We start from the raw sequence: 21,018 nt of genomic DNA on the forward strand, positions 1-21,018 counted from the left end.
GCGGGTGATTGAAATTAGAGAAGACTTTACAAAGGGTAGTGCACGAGAGGTCTCTGATTAACACGAGTTCTAGATATGACAAGGAGATGCTAATGGTACATATTCTGTTGAAATTTTAAGTAGCATTTTTTTTAAAAGAAACCGTTGGAAAGCCATCTTTAATATGTAGATGAAAGATGTGTAGATATATAATTCTACAAAATTGACCGTGGCCCATGATGAACCCTATTTGAAAAATCATCGTGTTATTCGAAGGAGCGAAGTTTTTTATTTCATATCTTTTGTTAAATTCGAAGATGACAATATGAACTGTTCAGCCTGTTAAACTGGAATGGTGAAAAAAAAAGACAACTCAAGAGAATAGAGGGAAGAAAAGAAAGAAAAAAAAAAAAAAAAAAAAAAAGCATTTTTTCATATATTTGTATCAACTCTAATACGTAGTGAAGATAAACTCAAATTCGACTGAAGAAATTCTACTGGGTGCGGAGAGGAGAGGTTTCAAAATAAACTTTTCTAAAAAAGAACTCAATCGGATTATTGACAGATTTGTTGTACTTTCATAATGAGTTTATAGTATTTAAAATTTTTTCCTACATATATAAACAAACAAAAATGAAAAGTGGATTTTTCACAAATACGCACGTAAGGAGAGGGGATATACATGGGAGTTGTTGTTAAGGAACATGAAAAAGGTAAGAACGTGCGGACGTGAGAATGTCGTACCTATTGGTAGATGCGTATCACTGGTAATGTGTCAGTACATATGAGAATTTGATGGTAATTTTGTTGGAAATTTTGCTGGAAAAATTGCAAGCAAAAACAATTTAATTAAAATTTATGTATTTTTTTTTTTTTTTTCAATTGTATATTCGTGAATCATGTTGGGAGCTTTTAAGGTCTGTGAACAAGCTCGTGGACGTAAACATAAGTGGATATATCACAAGTAGAGTGTTATTCCGTTCAATTTTGTTGAAAAATGTTCAAAGAGGGCTTTCTCTAAATATCTTCTGTGTAAATATGATCATTCGTTTTCCTCCCACTTTAAAAAATAAGATATTATTCTCCAAAATTGGTGTAAATATATTTTTATACCCTCATGTTCATCCGTATGTATAATAAATAACCTATTTAAAAAGAAAAAAAAAAAAAAAAAAAGGCTTCAATAGAAATATAGGGAAGCTGTTTTTTTTTTGTTTTTTTTTTTTTTTTTTCCCTATCTTACCATGGAAGAAAAGTTGTGATTTTTTCATGTTGCCAGTGCGACAACATTGTGAATGTTGATATGAGGCAAAATAATTTGCTTAATTTTTATTTTTACTTTTGCTGTTCATTTTTTATTTTACTTTTTATTTTTTTTTTTTTTACTTTATTTTTACTTTATTTTATTTGATTTTATTTGATTTTATTTGATTTTATTTTTCTCTTTTTTGGTTCCCACACAAAAAAGTTGAGAATTATCTTGCTTTTTAAAAAAAGGAAGAGATGAGAAAATTTAACCATTTCTTGTGAAAAGCATTCATGTACAGTACGTCGATTTGCTGACTTTTCTTTTTAGTTGTATTTTATTTTTGTAATTAAACTTTGGATATACATGCATGTATGTATGTATAGTTTGCTCTAAAAATTTCAAGTCCCATTTGTCAAATTTGGTATGACGTGTTTTTTTTTTTTTTTTTTTTTTTTTTTAAAACCATAACATCCGGCTCAAAGGAGGGGACATATATCTTTAAACGAATTTATGCAGAAGCATGGAAATGTATATGATTACTCAGGAATATTCACATGTCACGCATGCTAGGAATTACGCGTATGCATATATATATTTATATATGTGTTAGTCCATGTGAATGTTATAAAGGTTTTGTAGATGTATACATTTATTTGTAATAACATAACGCTTTTCTATAAATGTTTTTTGCATATTCGCATGACGTCTTCTCTGATGACTTGCACCACTCATTGATCTTGATTTGCTGCATGTTAGAAGAGTGAAAGGATGGGAAGAAAATTTGCAACATTTTCTCCTCTTTCTGACTCTGCGAGATGCATACATAAATATTGGTACGTAAATGCAAATACGCAAATGTAAATGTACAAGTGTAAATACCCAAATGCAAATGCACAAGTGTAAATATACACGTGCACACATATATGCACATCTACGTTGCACCTACACGTTCATGCAGGAATGTCATTCCTCGATAGTTGCATTTATGACAACAAAACAACATATAGTCCTACTCAAAAGGAATAGAATAAAATAAATCAAGAGTGTTCGCGGGACGTATATATATTTAACCTCCCACACATCAATCGCTCCCACTCCTCTCGTACACATTTCTGCTACTGCTAGTGCTACTAGCAGGAGCACCATCCGTCTTGTTAAAATTTCATGAACATTTTTAAAAAAAAAATGAATAATAGGAAAAGAAGCAAGTATGAAAAAAGCGAGTGTGTGTCATTACCCTTAGAAAAGACAGATTTACTGATTGAAAATATACATAATTTAAAAAATTCATTAAATTTATATAGGAAGGAAATACAAGAAAAAAACAAACATATTGTTGATGTTAAAGCTGACTTGAATTTTTATGAATGTCTTTTGACCAATATTAACATAGTATGGAATATATTTAATAAAGATTTATTAACCTTAATAGGTGATTATAAAAAGTTAGAACATTTCCGGAATAACTCTGAAAAAGCTGCATTGATTGATAATCCACACGATGCAGAAGGAGGAAGAGATGATTCTGTTAGTAATAAATCACATGATGGAAAAGAAGAAAATAATTCATCTCAATGTAATTGGAATTGTGAAATAGGGAATAATGAACCCATGTCCCCTTACTATGACATTGAAATATTTCAAAAACTTTTTTTAAAGTACGTAAATAAACATAATCAGGAAAATGACGAAGAGGAGGAGGCCGATTTTTTCAGATCCATGTTTGAGGATGATATTTGTGGAGGAAAAAACATAAAGGTTAATGGAAGGGAAAAAAAGAACAGAATGGAGGAGGGAGATTTTTCAAATGGTAAAAAGTTGGTAAAAAAAGAAAGAAAGGATTATAATCAAGATGAAAAGCATACCTATTACAATAATAACCGTAATGATTACGACTGTGATAATGGACAAGCTGAGAATTGTGAAAGGAGCTCGAAGAAAGGAGAAGGGAGAATTCATTATGTAACTGAAAAAATAGAGCACCATAAAGGAAAAAAGATCAAGAATATTATACTCAGTGAAAACGAAAAGAAAGAACGAAATAAGAAACAAGGGAATGAGTTATTATTGTCGAATGTGATAAAAATAAAACAAGAAGACAATAAATTTAGGAAAATGGTAGGCCATGAAAAGACGGCTGAGAATGGTGTGGAGGATGAAAAAAGAATTCATTTGAGTTCTCATGAGAAAATCAATTTGGGGTCTGAAATTGGAACTGTGTCTAATTTTTTCTCTCCTACAAGAGATGAAGTAACAGTTCCTGCAAATCTTCCTCTCAAGGGAGAGATGTCACAAAATGGAGGGGATCCCTCGGGGTGCCTCTCAACTTTGCGTGAAGCAGATGTGGCAGCAAATGAGGCCACAAATGAGACGTCACATCAGAGGGAAGGCCGAGTGACAAACCTGCAACCACATGGGTTCTCCACGAATGCCAAAGTGAAGAAAGAAAGAAGTGAATACAGAGAAGGATTAGATGATCCGGTTTTCGATAAGAGAAACATATTCGAGCAGAAACTGCAAATGACCTTTCTGGGGAATATAAAAAGAACCATCAGTTTCATAAACAAATTAATGGAAATGAAAACTGTTGTAGTAAATCACAACATTGAATATATAAGAAAAATAAATTATGAAAAAAATATATATTATGAAAAATACATTATGGAAAAAAAGAAAAAGAACGATGTGCAAAATAAATTTGATGAGTTAAAAATTGAATTAGATCGAACTGAAAAAAAGATCGCCTCTCTTCTTTTTAAATTAAATAATGAAAACATATGTAAGAATATTTTGAACAAAGATGATGATGATGATGAACCCGATACAATGAACAAAAATACGTTGAATGAAATTGTGAAAACAGATGAATTGTTACAAAATGAGGTGAATAAAATTACATGCACGAATTGTGGATTTCAGAATAACAATGTTGGAGATGTTATTTCGAAGGACCAAAAGAGAAGCGAGAACTGTTCTTCAATTATCAAAAACGAGAAAAACATTTCAGGGGAATGGAGAAGAAGAGGTAGTGAAAATGAGGAAATGATGAACAGCAGCTATAACAGTAGCAGTAGTAATGAGAAAAAAAACTCCCAGGAATCCTTGACATATGTAATGAATTTTGAAAAAATTATAACAAAAGAGAAAATTCTAAAAAGTGAACCGTTTAAGCAACTAATAGATGAATCGACTCAGATTTACAAAGAATTAAAAGAAAGAGAAAATGAAATCTCTCTTTTAAAAAAAGAAATTATGAAAATGGAAAATTTACGAGATGAAGAATATGAAAATCTACTTAACGAAACTATGAATGATAAAAATTGTTTAATTAACAAGATAAAAAATTTACAAATTGATATTATGACATGCAAAATGGATAAGGAAAAAATGCAGGGGAAAATAAATATAATGGAATATGAAATTAACATTTTGAAAGGAATTGAAAAGAATCAAACGATGCAATTAGATCAGAAGGAAAAGGAAATTTCAAGAATGAAAGCACTTGTTGAGAAATTAAAGCTATCGGAGAATAATTTGATGAATAAAATTCAATCTATGGAAATTGAAGGACAAGTTAGTGATATAACTGAAGTAGGATCGCACGTGGTACATGAAGAGGAGGGAAGAAAGCTCCCAAATGGTAAGTGTGAACCCGTATTAGAATCTGGAAAAGGAAGACATACAACAGGTTCAGGATTGAAGCATGGCGCAGAGAATGGCCCAACCATGGATTCATACAAGGAACTTCTGACAGAAAACAAACAGCTGAAACATGCTTTGGAGAAAAAAAAAAATGTAGAGAAAGAATTGGAAAATTTGAAGAAAAACTACGATGATATGAGTGAAGAAATAGAAGAAATAACAAAGGAGTTTGAGAAGAAACAAGAACAAGTAGATGAAATGATTATTCAAATAAAGAATAAGGAATTAGAATCATTGGAAAAGTACAATAATATGATAAATAAAGCATATGTAGAAGAAAATTTAAAACAACTTGAACTTAGTTATGAAGAGAAAATTTCATCCATAAGTCGAATATATGAAAAGTATGAAAATTTTGTGAATTTATATTTAACTTTATTTTATTATGCAAGAAAAAGTGCAGTTATATCTGATAGCGCAAGAGAAGAACAGATGAGTATATTCATCAAATTGAAAGAAAAATATGAATCTATATTTCAAAAGAAAAATGAAATTGCACAAATTTTACACGAGGTATATGGTTCTAACAAGAAATTGATAGACAAATGTAACTTGTTGTATCGAGAAAATCAACATTTAGAGAAAACCATTATTTCAAGTCAAGGGAAAAAAGAATCTAAAAATGTTTCTTCCAAAACGAAAGAAGAGAAGAAGGATGAAAATAATGACGAGGAGGATAACCATTTGTTAATTGAGGAAAATAATGAACTAAGAAGAAGATTAATTTGTAGTGTGTGCATGGAAAACTTTAGGAATTACATTATTGTAAAGTGTGGTCATATATATTGTGAAAATTGCATTTTTAGTAATTTGAAGACGAGGAATAGAAAATGTCCGCAATGTAAAATACCCTTCGATAAGAAGGATCTCCAGAAAATATTTTTAGATTAAAACTGAGATGATGCATCTGGAAAAAAGGGAGGGGGAGGTGCCTGGGAAAGTAGGAATTTTACCCTTTTTTTTTTTTTTTTTTAATGCTTTTTTTGAGCTTACACAGATGTACATAAGTGTAGATATATGGTGTTATACAAAGTGTATTTTTATGGAATAGAACGGAGGAATATATTGTTATGATAAAGCATATTCCTTGGAAGGAAAACCAGAATAGGGGAAGGGCAAAAGATACCAATACAGTGTTTTCCAACATTTTTTGGGGTTAATTTTCATGTGAATATGGGTGAAAACCATAGGGTGGAAAATGGAGAGGTCTCTATGTGCATGTACATATGCAAATATGTAAATATGTAAATATGCAAATATGCAAATATGCAAATATGCAAATATGCAAATATGCAAATATGCAAATATGCAAATATGCAAATATGCAAATATGCAAATATGCAAATATGCAAATATGCAAATATGCAAATATGTAAATATGCAAATATGCAAATATGCAAATATGCAAATATGTAAATATGTAAATATGTAAATATGCAAATATGCAAATATGTAAATATGCAAATATGCAAATTTTGTTGACCCAAATTTAAAATTTATAATAAAATTTGCACTTTTTTTTTTTTTTTTAAGTATATATAAATTTATTTTATTCCTATTTTTATGTCCCCGTTATATTTCATAATTAGACGAACAATTATACAAAGGGTGAATGTTGAGTAAAAATTTTGCGCGTGCATATTTTTTGTTACTCGACTTTTTAAATCCACCAAGCTTTACATTTAACTTTTTCCTTTTTTTTTTTTTTTTTTTTTTTTTTATCAATGAGATCCCATTTTTATATACGAACCAAACAGCGAATATCATTTGTTTCAACTGTTATAACCTTTTGTTGTATACTCACATTTTATAGAACATTAATAGAATAAGAAGCCATGCATGGGTGTTTTTTTTCGGGGGTGAACATTTCGCATTTGCTTATTCTGGGTTGTGTATAAGTCTATAATTGATTGTGGGCACACATACATATATGGGACGTCTAACCTTATTTGATGAATCGAGGACACTAATCAATTGTGACAGGGCAAGTGTATTACTGGTGTGTCTACATGGAAAGCAAAACATTTTTCCATGCCTACACACACTTGGCTAGTTTTATTTAAAAAAGGGAAAGCAGCTTGCAGCAGTTTGTACCAGTTTGTACCAGTTTGTACCAGTTTGTAGCAATTCAAAGTAAAGCAAAATTTTGATACAAAACTGAATCATCTTTTTCTTCTGTGTTTAAAGAAAATTTCCCGTCACCATGTAAAAACGTAATTGAGGCGTGTGGATTATGTAGCAAATTATTCCTATGATGTGCAAATTCTTTTGCTAATTTTTTTGGTTCATTTGTTTGTCCTAACCACATTTTTGTGGCCTCAGTTATATCGAGGTTTGTTTATGTACATTTTCTGTGTGAATGAGTCCTAGTGCAAAATTGCAAAAAAAGAAAAAAAAGAGAAAGGTTGGAAATAGGTACAAAAAAAAAAAAAAAAAAAAAGGCAGAAGACAAAAAGGGATTCAAAAGGATACTAAAGTTACAGAAGATAATAAAGAAACGAAAGTTATAAACGATTCAAAAAAAGAGCAGAACAAATTGTCCTGAAACGTTAAAAACTGTTGAGGAAAAAAATTCTGTTGACTTCATGAGAGTTCTTGTTTTTCGAAACATTAGACCAATGTTTGCCATTTATGCAGTAGCCAAAGGTCATGTTATTGGTTATATGGGGTGGGATATTTTTATATAAATATAGAATTTCCATAACGGTTTGTACAAAGTTAGGGCTGAGAGGTGTGCACTGGTTCTGTTGTACAAATGTAGGCTCCATCGACAATGTTTTTTCTAATTTTTATACTAGAAACAAATTCCTAACATTAAATTAGGGAAAACTTCCAATATGAAAGAAAACTTTTGCAACACATGATTTTTTGCCTCTTTTTTTTTTTTTTTTTTTTTTTTTCAAATAAAACTACATTTTTGGAGAGAAAAAAATTTTATATTTTTTTTTTCAATTAAAAAACTACTTTTTTTTTTTTTTTTTTTTTTTTTTTGGCTTATTTTATTTATAAGCATATTTCTCCGCTCTTATTTTTACTGGTTATAAATTCAAGTTGATATATTCTCTTAGGGTATATATTTTATCGCTTATCATCATCCTTCACCTAGTTTCTCTTCCATATGGGTAGAACATTACTAAAATTGATCTCTAAAAATATTGATTTTTTTTTTTTTTTTTTTTTTTTTTTTCATTAGAAGGAAAAGAAAGAAAGAGAAATGTTCCTATAGTTATAATTGCAAACGACATATAAGAGAGGAGGCACTGTTATAGAGTATCTTTGAGAAAATGATTTCTGCCAGGGGATTGATCTAACGTTTGATATGTACATCTACAAAATTCACACTGTTGCAATATTTTTGGAGGGAACAACTTCATCTTGAGGAATCGTTGAAGTTGGTCTCGACCAATGAGTGGGTGAAGTTAGCTGCGATTGTTGAGTGGGCGAAGTTAGTCGTGATCAATGGAACTGTCTCCTCTTTGCGTGCAAAAATAAAATAAAATAACAACATAGGTTTCTGAGAAAACTGCTTTTTTTCCCTCCTTGAAGGCTTCACGAAAATGCTGCGAAACAATTTTGCTAATAAGATAATAAAATGTCAAATTGGGGAAAATTTCTGTGGAGGAAAGAACACTATCATTTTGTGTGGTTTAATGAACATTATGAACAAGGGGCGTAGTGTAAATTGGCATAGGTCTTTTGTCCATCAAGTGTTAGTAGGACGATCTGATGGTAGACATTGTAGAAGTAGTTCAAAAGAGATTCCAAAGACTATGACACAGTTGCGTACAATTACAAATGGATCTGATTATGAAAAGGAATCTAAATGTCAAAAGGGAGAAAAGAAAAGAGAAATGTATTCAGAAAGCGGAGGAAGTAACATGAATATAAAAAATGAGAAAAAATTAATAGAAGAAGAAATGAAAAAATTGAAGGAAGAGATGATAAATGATAGAGGAAAACACAAAAAAGTTTTACTTTTTATTTTTTTTTGTTTATTAAGTTTATATATGTATTTCGAATCGTATGATCCAGAATTTTTTATGTATGATATAATGTTAAAATTATTTTTGAAATATGTTGATGGTGAAACGTGCCACAACATTTTTCTTTTTTTGGGAAAATACAACATGCTTCCATATGACACAAGTAGAGATAGTATATATTCAAGTTCTAAAATAAAAAATATATCTTTCATAAACCCTTTTGGGGTGGCAGCAGGATTTGATAAAAATGGTGTATGTATTGATGCCATATTGAAATTAGGTTTTTCATTTATCGAAATAGGAACCATTACACCTAGACCCCAAAAGGGAAATGAGAAGCCAAGAATTTTTAGAGATGTAGAAACAAGAAGTATAATAAATTCTTGTGGATTTAACAACATGGGTTGCGATGAAGTTACTAACAATTTGATAAACTTTAGAGATAAGCAGAAGAAGGATAAGCTCCTGAGTAAGCATATTGTTGGTGTGAGTTTGGGAAAAAACAAAGATTCTGTAGACATTTTGGATGATTTGAAATATTGTATTGGGAAAATAGCTAGATATGCTGATTACATAGCTATCAACGTCAGTTCTCCTAACACCCCAGGATTGAGGGATAATCAAGAATCGGAAAAATTGTACAATATCATTCTTCAAACAAAGGAAGAAATTGAAAAGTTGGAAAGACACATGGAAAGCACAAAAGATAAGAAGGAGGGGAATCCGAGTCAGAGTCATAGTAGGAGTCAGAGTCAGAATCAGAATAAGAATTTAAAGGATATCTGGCTTAATACGACAAAACAGAAACCGCTTATTTTTGTTAAACTTGCTCCAGATTTGGAAGAAATGGAGAAAAAGAAAATCGCTCAAGTGCTCGTCAAAACAGGTATCGATGGTATGATAATTTGTAACACGACGACACGAAATTTTAACATAAAAAGTTTTGAAAATAAAAAAGGAGGTGTAAGTGGGCAAAAGTTGAAAGATATGTCTACTAACTTTATTTCACAAATGTATAATTATACAAATAAAAAAATCCCAATTATTGCATCTGGGGGAATATTCAGTGGGGCAGATGCGTTGGAAAAAATAGAGGCTGGAGCATCTGTGTGTCAGCTTTACTCGTGTTTAGTGTTTAATGGGATGAAGACAGCTGTTAAGATTAAACGCGAATTCGATCATCTGTTGTATCAGAGGGGATATTACAACTTGGAGGATGCCATTGGGAAGGGTTTCAAGAAGAATTACTAGTTCCAAATTGGAGCATTTCTCTCGAAAAAAAATATGAAGTTAGTATACTCAAAAAAAAAAAAAAAAAAAAAAAAAAAAATTTCTATTAACCGTGTACTCATGAAAATTATTTTTTCCCACACCTCAGATGTGGATCCATTTAGGGGAAACTTTTCCCATTATTGCTTCACATGGCTTCACATTGCTTTACAGATGATAACGGCCACTTTGGCAATTTTTTTTGCAACAGGGTTATGCAGCATTTGTTTCAGGAAGGATGGAAATAGTGTACTTGCAATTAGTCTTGATGCGAGTTTTGAAGCGATTCCAGACAGAGCATCATTGTAGTGCACATATCAAGTTCATGTGTATATGCATTCGTATATGTGTTCACACTTCTATGATGTTCCTGTTCTGATTTGTTCTTATACGTGTGATGGCTCATTTGTTTTATATTTAATAAAAAATTTTTTTTTTTTTTTTTTTTTTCTTTTATCCCGTTTCTTCTGTCCTCCTTTAAACTCATACACTGATTTTTGTGAAAAAAAAATAGCGAATTATATATCTTTTCCATATGACATACATATAATTTTATTTTCTGATACAAATATGAAAGTATGTAGTTCGAAATTTCTTTGGGTTCAGGGCTGATATGAACGAAAACTTTGATCATGGTCGAAAGGGATCCCCCGTTTGAGAATCCTTGTGTGCGTAGGTCTGGACCCAGTGCTGCGCATTTTGAATGGTCTTATGAGGATCATGTTTGGAAAACATAAAGAATGACTGAATTTCTGCCATACTTAGATGGAAGTTTTGAAATATTTTAGAAAATTGGTGAGCCAAATCTTCCTGTTGGGGAAAAAATCGTAAAAACATTTTTTCATATTGATAAGTATTTGCATATGGAATGAGAATTTTTAAATCTACTCTACCTGGTCTGATAAGAGTACTTGGGAGTTTATTGATATTGTTTGTCGTCATAAAGATAATCCTTTCTTCAGTTGCGACGATACCATCTAGGGCATTTAGGAGTCCACTATATGAAACTCCTAGGGTTTTTATATTGTTACTACCAAATGAAGAATTCGAATTGATTGAAGAAGTGATAGAAGGGGATGATGCAGATTCATTTTTTGAGCTTATCTCGTTTGAACTATGAACAAAAATGAAATCAATGTCTTCCAAAATGAGAATAGTTTTTGGAGGTACAGTGGCTAGTAGATGTATGAATCTATCATCTGTTAAATATATGTCATTAATATTAATTGTACATATGTTGAAATCAAAATAACCTGCTAAAGCTGTTATGAGACTACTTTTACCACACCCAGGGGGTCCATGCAACAAGTAACATCTTCTGTAAGGTATTCCTTTTTCAATATACCATTTACTTGAGTTAAGAAATGTGTCGATATCGTTTATTATATGTTCACTTAAATGTTGTGGAAGTATTACAGAATTGATTGGTCTTTTATTTTTAGGGGTTCCAAATGGTCTCCATTCATGTCCAAAAGTTTTGTAAAGTAGCGTTTTTCCTTCTTCTTTTTTTTCTATATATAATTTTGCATCTGTTAATATTTTTTCAAAAATATATTTAGACCATATAAATGTACTTAATTTTATATTTTCAAATGGTACAGATCTATTTATATCAGATGTCATGGTTTTTTCTCGATTTCTTTCAATAAAAATAAATCTGTTATCATATATGAGTAGGTGATTCCCTACACTTGGTAGGAAGGAGAATAGTACATTTTTTTTATTTTTCTCATTTAACATTTGTGTTTTTAAGCTCAGATGTCTACTAATAATCCCTTTCTTAACAATGTATTCTAGAATCCAATAATATGCATTATCGTTGATTGTGATTTCTAAAGATGTAAACATGTTTTTTCTCACTGCTTGGTAGATGTAACTGTTTAATCTGTTAGCTACTGTGACGAATGCCCCCACTGATATTATTCCAACTCCAGCACTGAAATATTCATTTTTTGTTATATTTTTAAAAATGGATTCTATTAATCCTCCACTTTCCTCTACTCCACTTGATCCGATGGGGGATTGCTTATCCGTGGTGCTCTCATATCCTTTGTTCACAATAAGCTTCTGCATCTGGATTAGTTACACATGCATGCATGGGGCTGGATTCGTTCGTGTGCGTTCCCAATTAAATCTTCTAACTTATTTGGTGTTTTTTCTTCTCCGTTTTACTTGACTTTGTTTCGTTTCACCTGACTTTGTTTCGTTTTACTTGACTTTGTTTCGTTTCACCTGACTTTGTTTCGTTTTACTTGACTTTGTTTCGTTTCACCTGACTTTGTTTCGTTTCACCTGACTTTGTTTCGCTTCACCTGACTTTGTTTCGTTTCACCTGACTTTATTTCGCTTCACCTGACTTTGTTTCGTTTCACTTGAGTTTATTTTATATGTTCGTTTATCGTTTTGGGTTTCTAAACGCCCCTATTTGCTACATCCACCGTTGTGTACATTTTTATAGCTTACATTGCAGAGACATCGGTTTTGATATCCTCTTTTCCTTGTTTAATTTGTCAAGAGATGAATCTACTTCTCCCTCAATGACTGGGGTGAGAGGAAAGGAATCTTTTGCGCGTACGAGACTGAGCATACAAAGGAGAATACTCGCGTTTGAACATTCGACCGCTTCAAAGGTTTTTCGGTTCAAAGCCTGAATCAATCCTGCTTTTTTTTTTTTTTTTTTTTTTTTTTTTTAACTTATTCATGAGCACACAAACTTTCTCTTTTGATTTTATGTGTAAAATGATCCATTATTTAATTTTTATTTTATGGAAAACATTTCTCTTTATTGAAAAATTAGTTTCGATTTATGTTAATCCACCTTTTTTTCTTTTTCGTTCACTGCTTAAGAAATTTGTTTTGCGTTTGACATGGAAGGGGAGGGTGGGGAGTAAAACTCTCCTTTCAAATGCCCATTTATGTGTGTATCTGTAGAGTTGTAAGTTAAGTGTTCTTATACACATTCGAGAACACATTCGAGAACACAATCGAGTACCCATTCGAGCACACATTCGAGTACCCATTCGAGCACACATTCGAGTACCCATTCGCATGCACATTCATCTATGAAATGATCCGAATTCACGGACGCTTATGATGGGTGTGCTTTTCAAAGCTTGAACAAGATGGAAATATGGACGTGTAGTAGTTAAATCCAACATGGTTAAGTGAAATCAAGTAAACTTTAATTAAGTAAAACCCAATGAAGTAACAATGTCGTTTTTACATTTTTACCATTAGATGTTAAAATTCATATGTAATGAACCACCTATGCAATTGGACTAACTGCAAAATGGTCACGCGAATCGACTATTTATTGAGGAAATGTATACAGAAAAAGGTTATATAAAAAATAGGAGAGGTTACTGAAACAGCTCTTTTCCTTGCTCTTGTAGCAGATTACTTTTATGCACATATAAAACTATAAGTGTACATGAGAATTAATTTTACAAAACCGTTGTGAAAAGTTTTCTTTATTGTTTAACCAATTGGGATTGAAAAAAAAAAAAAAAAAAAAAAAAAAAAAAAAAAAAACAATAAAAAAAGGAGTTTCAATTTTGCTTATCTCATTTAAGACGCCCCTTTCTCCTAATGGGGATGTAGATAAGGGGTGTAGGAATTCAAATCCTCCTGAGTAGTATAATTAGTATGATTAGAAAAAAGGAAAGAAAAAAATGATAAGACTAATCACCAATAAGTTATACCTCTGAGCAGTTTTGAAAAAACGGGGATGTAGAAATGAAAAAAGGATGAAACTATTTACTTCTACCCTTTTTTTTTTTTTTTTTTTTCTTCTTCTAGGGAAGTTTTATAAATGCTGTTGTGATGTGCTATGAAGGAGGTTCATGAAATTTTATTGAATTCTTTTCAAAACATTGTTTTAGAGCATATGTTGTGGGGGTCATATGTGAGGTTTAATTTTTTTTCATTTTTTAAAGGATGGGGAAATATTATAAAAGTGGGTAATAAAAAAAAAAATAATACATCAAAAAATTGCTCAACAGTTAAGCCTTCTTTAAATTGTTTTGCTACTTAGGCTTTCCCTTCACGACGCTGTTACTGAACATGCATTTTTGCGTTTTTTTTTTTTTTTTTTTTTTTTTTTTCCTTTTACCCACCAATCAATCAACCCATAAATCCAATGTTTTTACGCACGACTTCACAATCCTTGTAGCAGCCCATCATCCATGCTAGGTGTGCTTAAAAAAAAAAAAAAAAAAAAAAAAAAAGAAACGGGGAGGGGGAACTAAGAACACATATTTTTGGAGGGTAAGAAAAAATAATCCTTAAATACTGGTAAAAAGGAGGAACAATATTTTTCCCAAAGATCAATTATGTATTGTTGAAATATTTATTTATTTTTATGTTTTTGGTTAAAGGGGAGAAGAAAAAAATCATTTGACAGGAATGGATTAAATAATTGCACGTTGATGAAAACTGTCACAAAGAGGTAGTTCTGTTTTTCTTTCTTCCTTCCTTCCTTTCTTTCTTTCTTTCTTTATTTTTTTTTTTTTTTTTTTTTTTTTTTTTTTGCACAGCGAGCTTGGGTATTTGTTCACATGCTGGTATGCGAGATGTTCTCTTGGAATTGCTTAAGAAAATGAATGCATGCAATATTTTACATGTACACATATAATTGCGTACATCCAGATATACTTTATTATATAATATTATACATATAAATATAAATATTATATATGTATATATATGTATAGCTTCTCGTTCATATTTCGTGCCTTAGCATTTTTGTACATACATGTTCCAAACCTATGTGGATTTTATTTTTGCCCAATTGTTCCTTTACACTGCCTTGTACGAATGTGAAAAAAATGAGGAATGTGTGAAACGCTTATTTTTTTCTTCATTTAATGCCTTCTGAATTGCATCATTGCGAATCCGTTTCCTTCATTGGTTTAAAATGGTAAATACAAGTGAGGCATTGAGTATCGCTAATAAGATAAGCAGGAAAAAAAAAAAAAAAAAAAAAAAAAAAATGTTACATATAAGAAAGATATATGTACATATACGCACATACAAGTACATATATATTGTATAAGCATATTTATTTATATATATGTACGCGCCCTTAAGCATTTGAACGAACGCACGTTAAGGCAAAAGTCTGTTATTATATCACGGCGAATTTGAGCCATCATGAAATGCCTTATGTTGCCACATTCGCTGTAAATTAAGCTCGTGTTAATCAACCTTTTGTACTAGCACTTTTGTTGCTACGTTTTTTCTTTTTTGCCTTTTTTTTTTTTTTTTTTTTTTTTTTTTTTTTTTTTGTCGCTTTTATTATTCCATTGTCCCCCTTTCATTCTGCCACTGCTATTGCCACTCCCACGTATTCACACTTTTAAACACAAAATGGAAGAGGACAGGACGTACCATATGCAAGGAGGGAACTGCAATATGAACACTAATGCTGAGTTAAGCGAAAATTATTATGATGGCATAGATGGGATGAATAATAAAGCATACTATAACAACTATGAGGAGGATAAGGGAGGAAACTTTTCTTCCATGAATCGAAGTAATAACATGTATATTGGAGATGGGAAAGGAATGATGAGAAGCGGTGGTAATTCCGGTGTGAATAATATGCACAGTGTAAGCAACATGAACATGAATGTGAACGGAATGCACATGAACAGCATGAACGGTATGAGCAATATGAACGGTATGAACAATATGAACGGTATGAACAATATGAACGGTATGAACAATATGAACGGTATGAGGAGTATGAACGGCATGAACAACATGCACATGAACAGCATGAATAGTCACCCGAATGTCATGTATAATACGAACTTTAACATGAACAATAACCCAAATTACAACCCAGGGAATTTCTCAACATATAATAATGAATACAACAACATAAATTTTCAGATGATGAATAATAGTCGTAATAACAATAACTACTCAAACAATCCGACGAACATGTCATCAAATTCATTTCCAAGCGAACAATATATTCTTAATAAGAAGGCGGCTAAAATATTATACATACATAATATAACGAATAAATTAGCGGATGAGAATTTCATATATAGTGTATGTTTTATTTATGGAAACGTAGAGTCAGTTAGCTATATGAAAGGAAAAAATATATTTATTGTAAAATTTGAATCATCTGATAGTGCATTCAGTGCTTATAAATACCTACCAACACATTTTAAAAATTTACAATTAGAACTAAGAAATGAATCAAGGAAAATAAGTTATTTTAATGAAAAGGCTAACAGCAATAAATATATCTCACCAAATATTTCGGAAAAGAAATTCCTTTCTCTTAGTTTGGAGAAGAGAGAACAAGTTATGAATATTAAACAGAAAGAGTTGTTACGTAAATGTAAGGAAAAGTTAAATGAATATATCAACATGTTTAATAATAAAAGTATAACTGATGAAACAAAAGAAAAATTGAAATCTTTGATTGACCATTTGAAAGCCAGAATACAAATGCTTAACAATCAATGTGGTGATGCTACCAATTTGGGAAATTCTTCTAATACCACTTCATTTAACAATTATGAAGCAAGTGCTTCAGGGAATAATACGAGTGTAGGAAATCTTAGTTCTGGAACTTTAAGCGAGAAAACAATCAATGGAGCTAAGACGTCAAGTGGAGGAAGCACAATGACCTCTACAAGTACAACTATAAAAATTAACTCAATGAGTAATATTCAAAATAATGAAGAATTAAGCAATTATATTGCTCAGAATAATTCTATTTTTTTAAATGAACACATATCGTACTTTTCTTTATTTTCCTTTGGGGAAAAATATGCTATTATTAAATACAATAATGAAAATATTGCAAAAAATGTTTTCAAAAATTGCAATATGTATAATATAAATGTAGAGTTTGTTCCTGATGATACGGATGGACAAAATGCGAATTGAATTTTTTGAGATGTATGTATGTGTGTGTGTGTTACTTTATAATCCTGAGTTGAATGTAGAACACACTGAACCGTAAGGAAAATACAATTTATGTAAATCCAATGTTATCACTCTCATCACTAGTTTGAATTTTCCATCAATTCACGTTACGTGTTGTACCATGGAATGTACTCAAATAGGACATATTTGAAGCGGCTCCCAGTTTTTAGGTTTTCTTCGCCGGCTTTTTTTTTTATGCGCTTGTGTTTTTTTTTTTTTTTTTTTTTTTTTTTTAATTTGGAAAATTTACGTATACGACGATGTGTCTGATGAGGCGACTCTTTGTTTTTCCCTTTTAAATTGAAAAATATCAATGTACGTCTGATGAGTCAGTGCTTTTTTTTTTTTTTTCTTATTATTTCATTTCGCGCTACTCCATTTTGAGTTGCTCCATATCGCGTTATTTCTTCTCGCTTCCTTACATTCCATTGTATTTTATTTTGCTTTATTTTATTTTGCTTTATTTTATTTTGCTTTATTTTATTTTATTTTATTCTATTCTTTTTTTTTTTTTTTTTTATTTCCCCCTCCCCGCGCGTGTTTTACCCCGTGTTAAAATAACAATTTTGCTGTCAACGTTAGCTCAACCGATGGGTGAAATACAAGACAACAAAAGGTGGAAGCGAAGTTTGAAAATGAGGGAAAAAAAACCTAGAGATTTGTTATTGCACACATGCACACACATGTATATATATACATATGTGAAGACACATTGGCCAGTTCGCAATACTTAACTCATTCTTAATTCATTAATGACTAATTCATATATAACTTACTATAATTTTCTCCCTTTAGCAACTTTTTCCAAACATTTTATTTGCTAATCCTCATGTGTGGAGGAGTATACATATATAACGTAATGTATATGCGAAGGAAAATCTATTTTGCAGTGTCATAGACACATAACAAATACAAAAGGTTGGGATCCAAAATTAAAATAAAATTAACACCGTTTTTTTATTTTTATGATTACGTGGGATAGATTTACAGACGGGAAATAAGTGGGAAAAAAAAAAAAAAAAAAAAATAAAAAATACCAACATTGATGGGACAAGGTAGTAAACTGGGTTGATCAAATTGACTAATGATCAAATGAATACCATATTATCAATGGGTAATAATAAACCAAAAATAATTTTGATGAACTTTTGCTACTATGCATGCATACGTAGGTAAAAAAAAAAAAAAAAAATAATAATAAAATAAATAAATTAATATATAAATTAATAAGTAAATTAATAAATAAATTAATAAATAAATTAATAAATAAATAAATAAAAATATTCCCCCTTTTGATTTCAACAAGAAAATATATACGTCCACTAGGAAGAGTTAAATATCAATTGGGGGATGTACATGTGCAAAAAAAAAGAAAAAAAAGAAAAAAAAAGAAAAAATTCTTTAACAAGTGTATATCTTCATTCCCTCATCACAAACACGTATACATATTTTCAATCGATTTGAGGTTCCTATCTTTGCCCATTTTATTATCCTTGTCAATTTTCTTTTTTGTCTTTTCTTTTTTTTTCTTTTCTTCTTTAGCCACTTCATCTTTTATCTTTCTTTCTTGAACAATTCCATTGTAAACAATGTCGTGCAGATGGTTTCTCTGGTTGTTCGTGGCCCGGGGTTGTGCATTTTCTTCATCAGCTTGATGTTCCTCAGGTAGATCATGACCATCCACTTTTCCCCCAAGTTTATCTTCTTTCCATTTTTCCGATTTAAGGGTCTGATTGTTATTGTTAGTCAATTCATCAGAGCTGTCATAGGAGAAACGATGAATAAAAGGTGCAGCAGTATTAAGTTTTTCAATTAACATTTGTTCGTGTTTTTTTTTTTTTGCCAAAATTTCTGTTGTTTTTATTATGGTATCCACGAGTGTTCTTGTTCCTCTAGCATTCCTTGATGCATCATCTAAATTACTTTTTTTTTTTTTTTTTTTTTTTTTTTTTTTATTTCTTAAATTTGCACCAAAGCCTCCTTTACCACCCCTCAAACGAAATAATAAATAGATATCAAGAAATTCATCAAAAATATTAATGCCTGATTTGTTTTCATTTTTGTTAATCAATATAATGCTTTTTTTTTCACAATAATTATTTTCACTATTCTGTTTATGTAAGTTACTGTCACAATAGGTTGTTGTTTTTTTGGGATAATAATATTCTTCATTTGATTTCCACTTAAATTCGTTCAGTTTATTTTTGATCTCTTTGAAATGGAAAGAATTATAAGATGATAATTTTTTTTTTATTTCCTTTTTATATTCATTTCGTCTGTTATCAATATGATTCAAATAATTAGTTGAATATCTAGTATTTTGAAATGGATCTTCTTCAAATTCATAGAAGAACCTTTTCGAGTCTATTAATTTTTCTGGATTGGACTTAATAAGAATATCTGACATAATACTATGGTGCGAAGTATCTTTTTTCTCATTTGTGAATAAATTATGTTTTTTATTTGCATTGTCTAGTAAGAGAGAGCTAGCAGAGTAGCACAAGGTGGGTGTTTGACTCAGTTCTAGGTCTTTCAGTGTGCATTCTGACAAGATATTGCTAGATTTGTACATGGGATACAATAGTCCATGTTCGATGATGCTGGGAGAGTTCTTGGTATAATGTGAATCATTGAAACATTGAAAATAATTGATACATTGGACATAACTGGTTTTTACAGCACATCCCATGTATTCATCCTCTTCACCGCTTTTGAATCTTTTCTTTATGCTGATATTATTTAGTATAAGTAACTTCTTCGTTATGTTAAAGACAGTATCTATTTTTTTTTTTTTTTTCAAAAAAATGTATTTCCTATTAATAACTAATCGGAACCGTTCAATGGGTACATCAAAAATTAAATTAATTAAAATGTAGAAAAATGCATTTGCATTTTTTTCTAGTATCCTTCTTTCGTATTTGTTCAGGTACTCGTATATCTTTAATCGTTTGTTCACGATATTGTTTCCAATGTGTATAATATAGTTAGATGTCATCTTGGAGAATTAAAAAAAAAAAAAAAATAATAAAATTCTGCTCTTTGTTGTTTATGGGCTAATAAAGAAATCAGTACGGATATACGACAAAGGTCTGAGTATACTATATAGGTAGTGGAATGGGGTAGAGTAATCTATCAGCTGATACGCAAAACAAAGTTAACAAGGAAATTTGGAAGATATGATATATATATATATACAGAGAGAGAGATCGTGAGAGTGAGAGCGGGAGAGACAAACGGAATATAACGTATACCATTCCCCTTTTCCCTTCTTCCTGAAATGTGGTAGAGTAACTTCTGGAATGTGCAAAATTAATTGTATTTCAAAATGAAATATACACAGATTCATACAGATGCACGCATAGATGTATACACGTGTAATCACATATGGTGACACACAAAAACGAGACAACAATAAAGATGTCACAAAAAAAAAAAAAAAAATACAGGAAAATGTAAATAGTGTGTGTTGAGCTCTTTATATGCAAATAATACGTGTTATCACTTTTTTTCGGTTGGTGAAAAAATGTTAGATGTTTTATATTACGTACACAAAAAAACGGAAGTAACAAAAATATATATATATATATATATATATATATATATATATATAAATAAAATAAAAATTCCCCTATTCGATGATGGGAAATGAAAAAAAGAAAATAAAATGGGAAATGTCCTCGACATGTGGCAAATAAAAGTCTTGCTTATCTTTTTCACATTTTTTCTGCCAATTTGAAAAAAGTAAAACGACGGCAAAATGGAGGCAAAACAAAAAAAAAAAAAAAAAAAAAGGGAAAGGAAAAGGGAGGGAGGGGAAGGTTATCAATTAAATTGCTTCACGTTCCACATACGCCCAGGGCACAAAAACAAATATACATTTGCCAT

At 30.7% G+C, this 21,018-nt stretch overlaps 5 protein-coding genes across 5 annotated transcripts; 3 read left to right on the forward strand and 2 right to left on the reverse strand.

Annotated features, from left to right (window-relative positions):
- Window positions 1-2,413: 2,413 nt before the first annotated feature.
- On the forward strand, window positions 2,414-5,821 carry PGO_114400 (trophozoite exported protein 1; the record flags this gene model as incomplete). The annotated part of the gene is made up of 1 exon (XM_028688774.1): window positions 2,414-5,821. The coding sequence occupies one exon, from the start codon at window positions 2,414-2,416 to the stop codon at window positions 5,819-5,821; it is 3,408 nt and encodes a 1,135-aa protein (XP_028544575.1).
- Window positions 5,822-8,487: 2,666 nt separating this feature from the next.
- On the forward strand, window positions 8,488-10,164 carry PGO_114410 (dihydroorotate dehydrogenase, mitochondrial precursor; the record flags this gene model as incomplete). Its single annotated transcript, XM_028688775.1, has 1 exon — window positions 8,488-10,164. One exon carries the CDS (start codon window positions 8,488-8,490, stop codon window positions 10,162-10,164), a length of 1,677 nt encoding a protein of 558 aa, XP_028544576.1.
- A 648-nt stretch (window positions 10,165-10,812) lies between these two features.
- On the reverse strand, window positions 10,813-12,255 carry PGO_114420 (mitochondrial chaperone BCS1; the record flags this gene model as incomplete). The annotated part of the gene is made up of 1 exon (XM_028688776.1): window positions 10,813-12,255. One exon carries the CDS (start codon window positions 12,253-12,255, stop codon window positions 10,813-10,815), a length of 1,443 nt encoding a protein of 480 aa, XP_028544577.1.
- A 3,294-nt stretch (window positions 12,256-15,549) lies between these two features.
- PGO_114430 (hypothetical protein, conserved) lies at window positions 15,550-17,094 on the forward strand (the record flags this gene model as incomplete). The annotated part of the gene is made up of 1 exon (XM_028688777.1): window positions 15,550-17,094. One exon carries the CDS (start codon window positions 15,550-15,552, stop codon window positions 17,092-17,094), a length of 1,545 nt encoding a protein of 514 aa, XP_028544578.1.
- Window positions 17,095-18,562: 1,468 nt separating this feature from the next.
- Window positions 18,563-20,128, reverse strand: PGO_114440 (hypothetical protein, conserved; the record flags this gene model as incomplete). The annotated part of the gene is made up of 1 exon (XM_028688778.1): window positions 18,563-20,128. The coding sequence occupies one exon, from the start codon at window positions 20,126-20,128 to the stop codon at window positions 18,563-18,565; it is 1,566 nt and encodes a 521-aa protein (XP_028544579.1).
- Between the last annotated feature and the right edge of the window lie 890 nt (window positions 20,129-21,018).

The sequence above is a fragment of the Plasmodium gonderi genome (assembly GCF_002157705.1).
Source record: "Plasmodium gonderi DNA, contig: Chr11, whole genome shotgun sequence".
NCBI classification, from domain to species: domain Eukaryota; phylum Apicomplexa; class Aconoidasida; order Haemosporida; family Plasmodiidae; genus Plasmodium; species Plasmodium gonderi.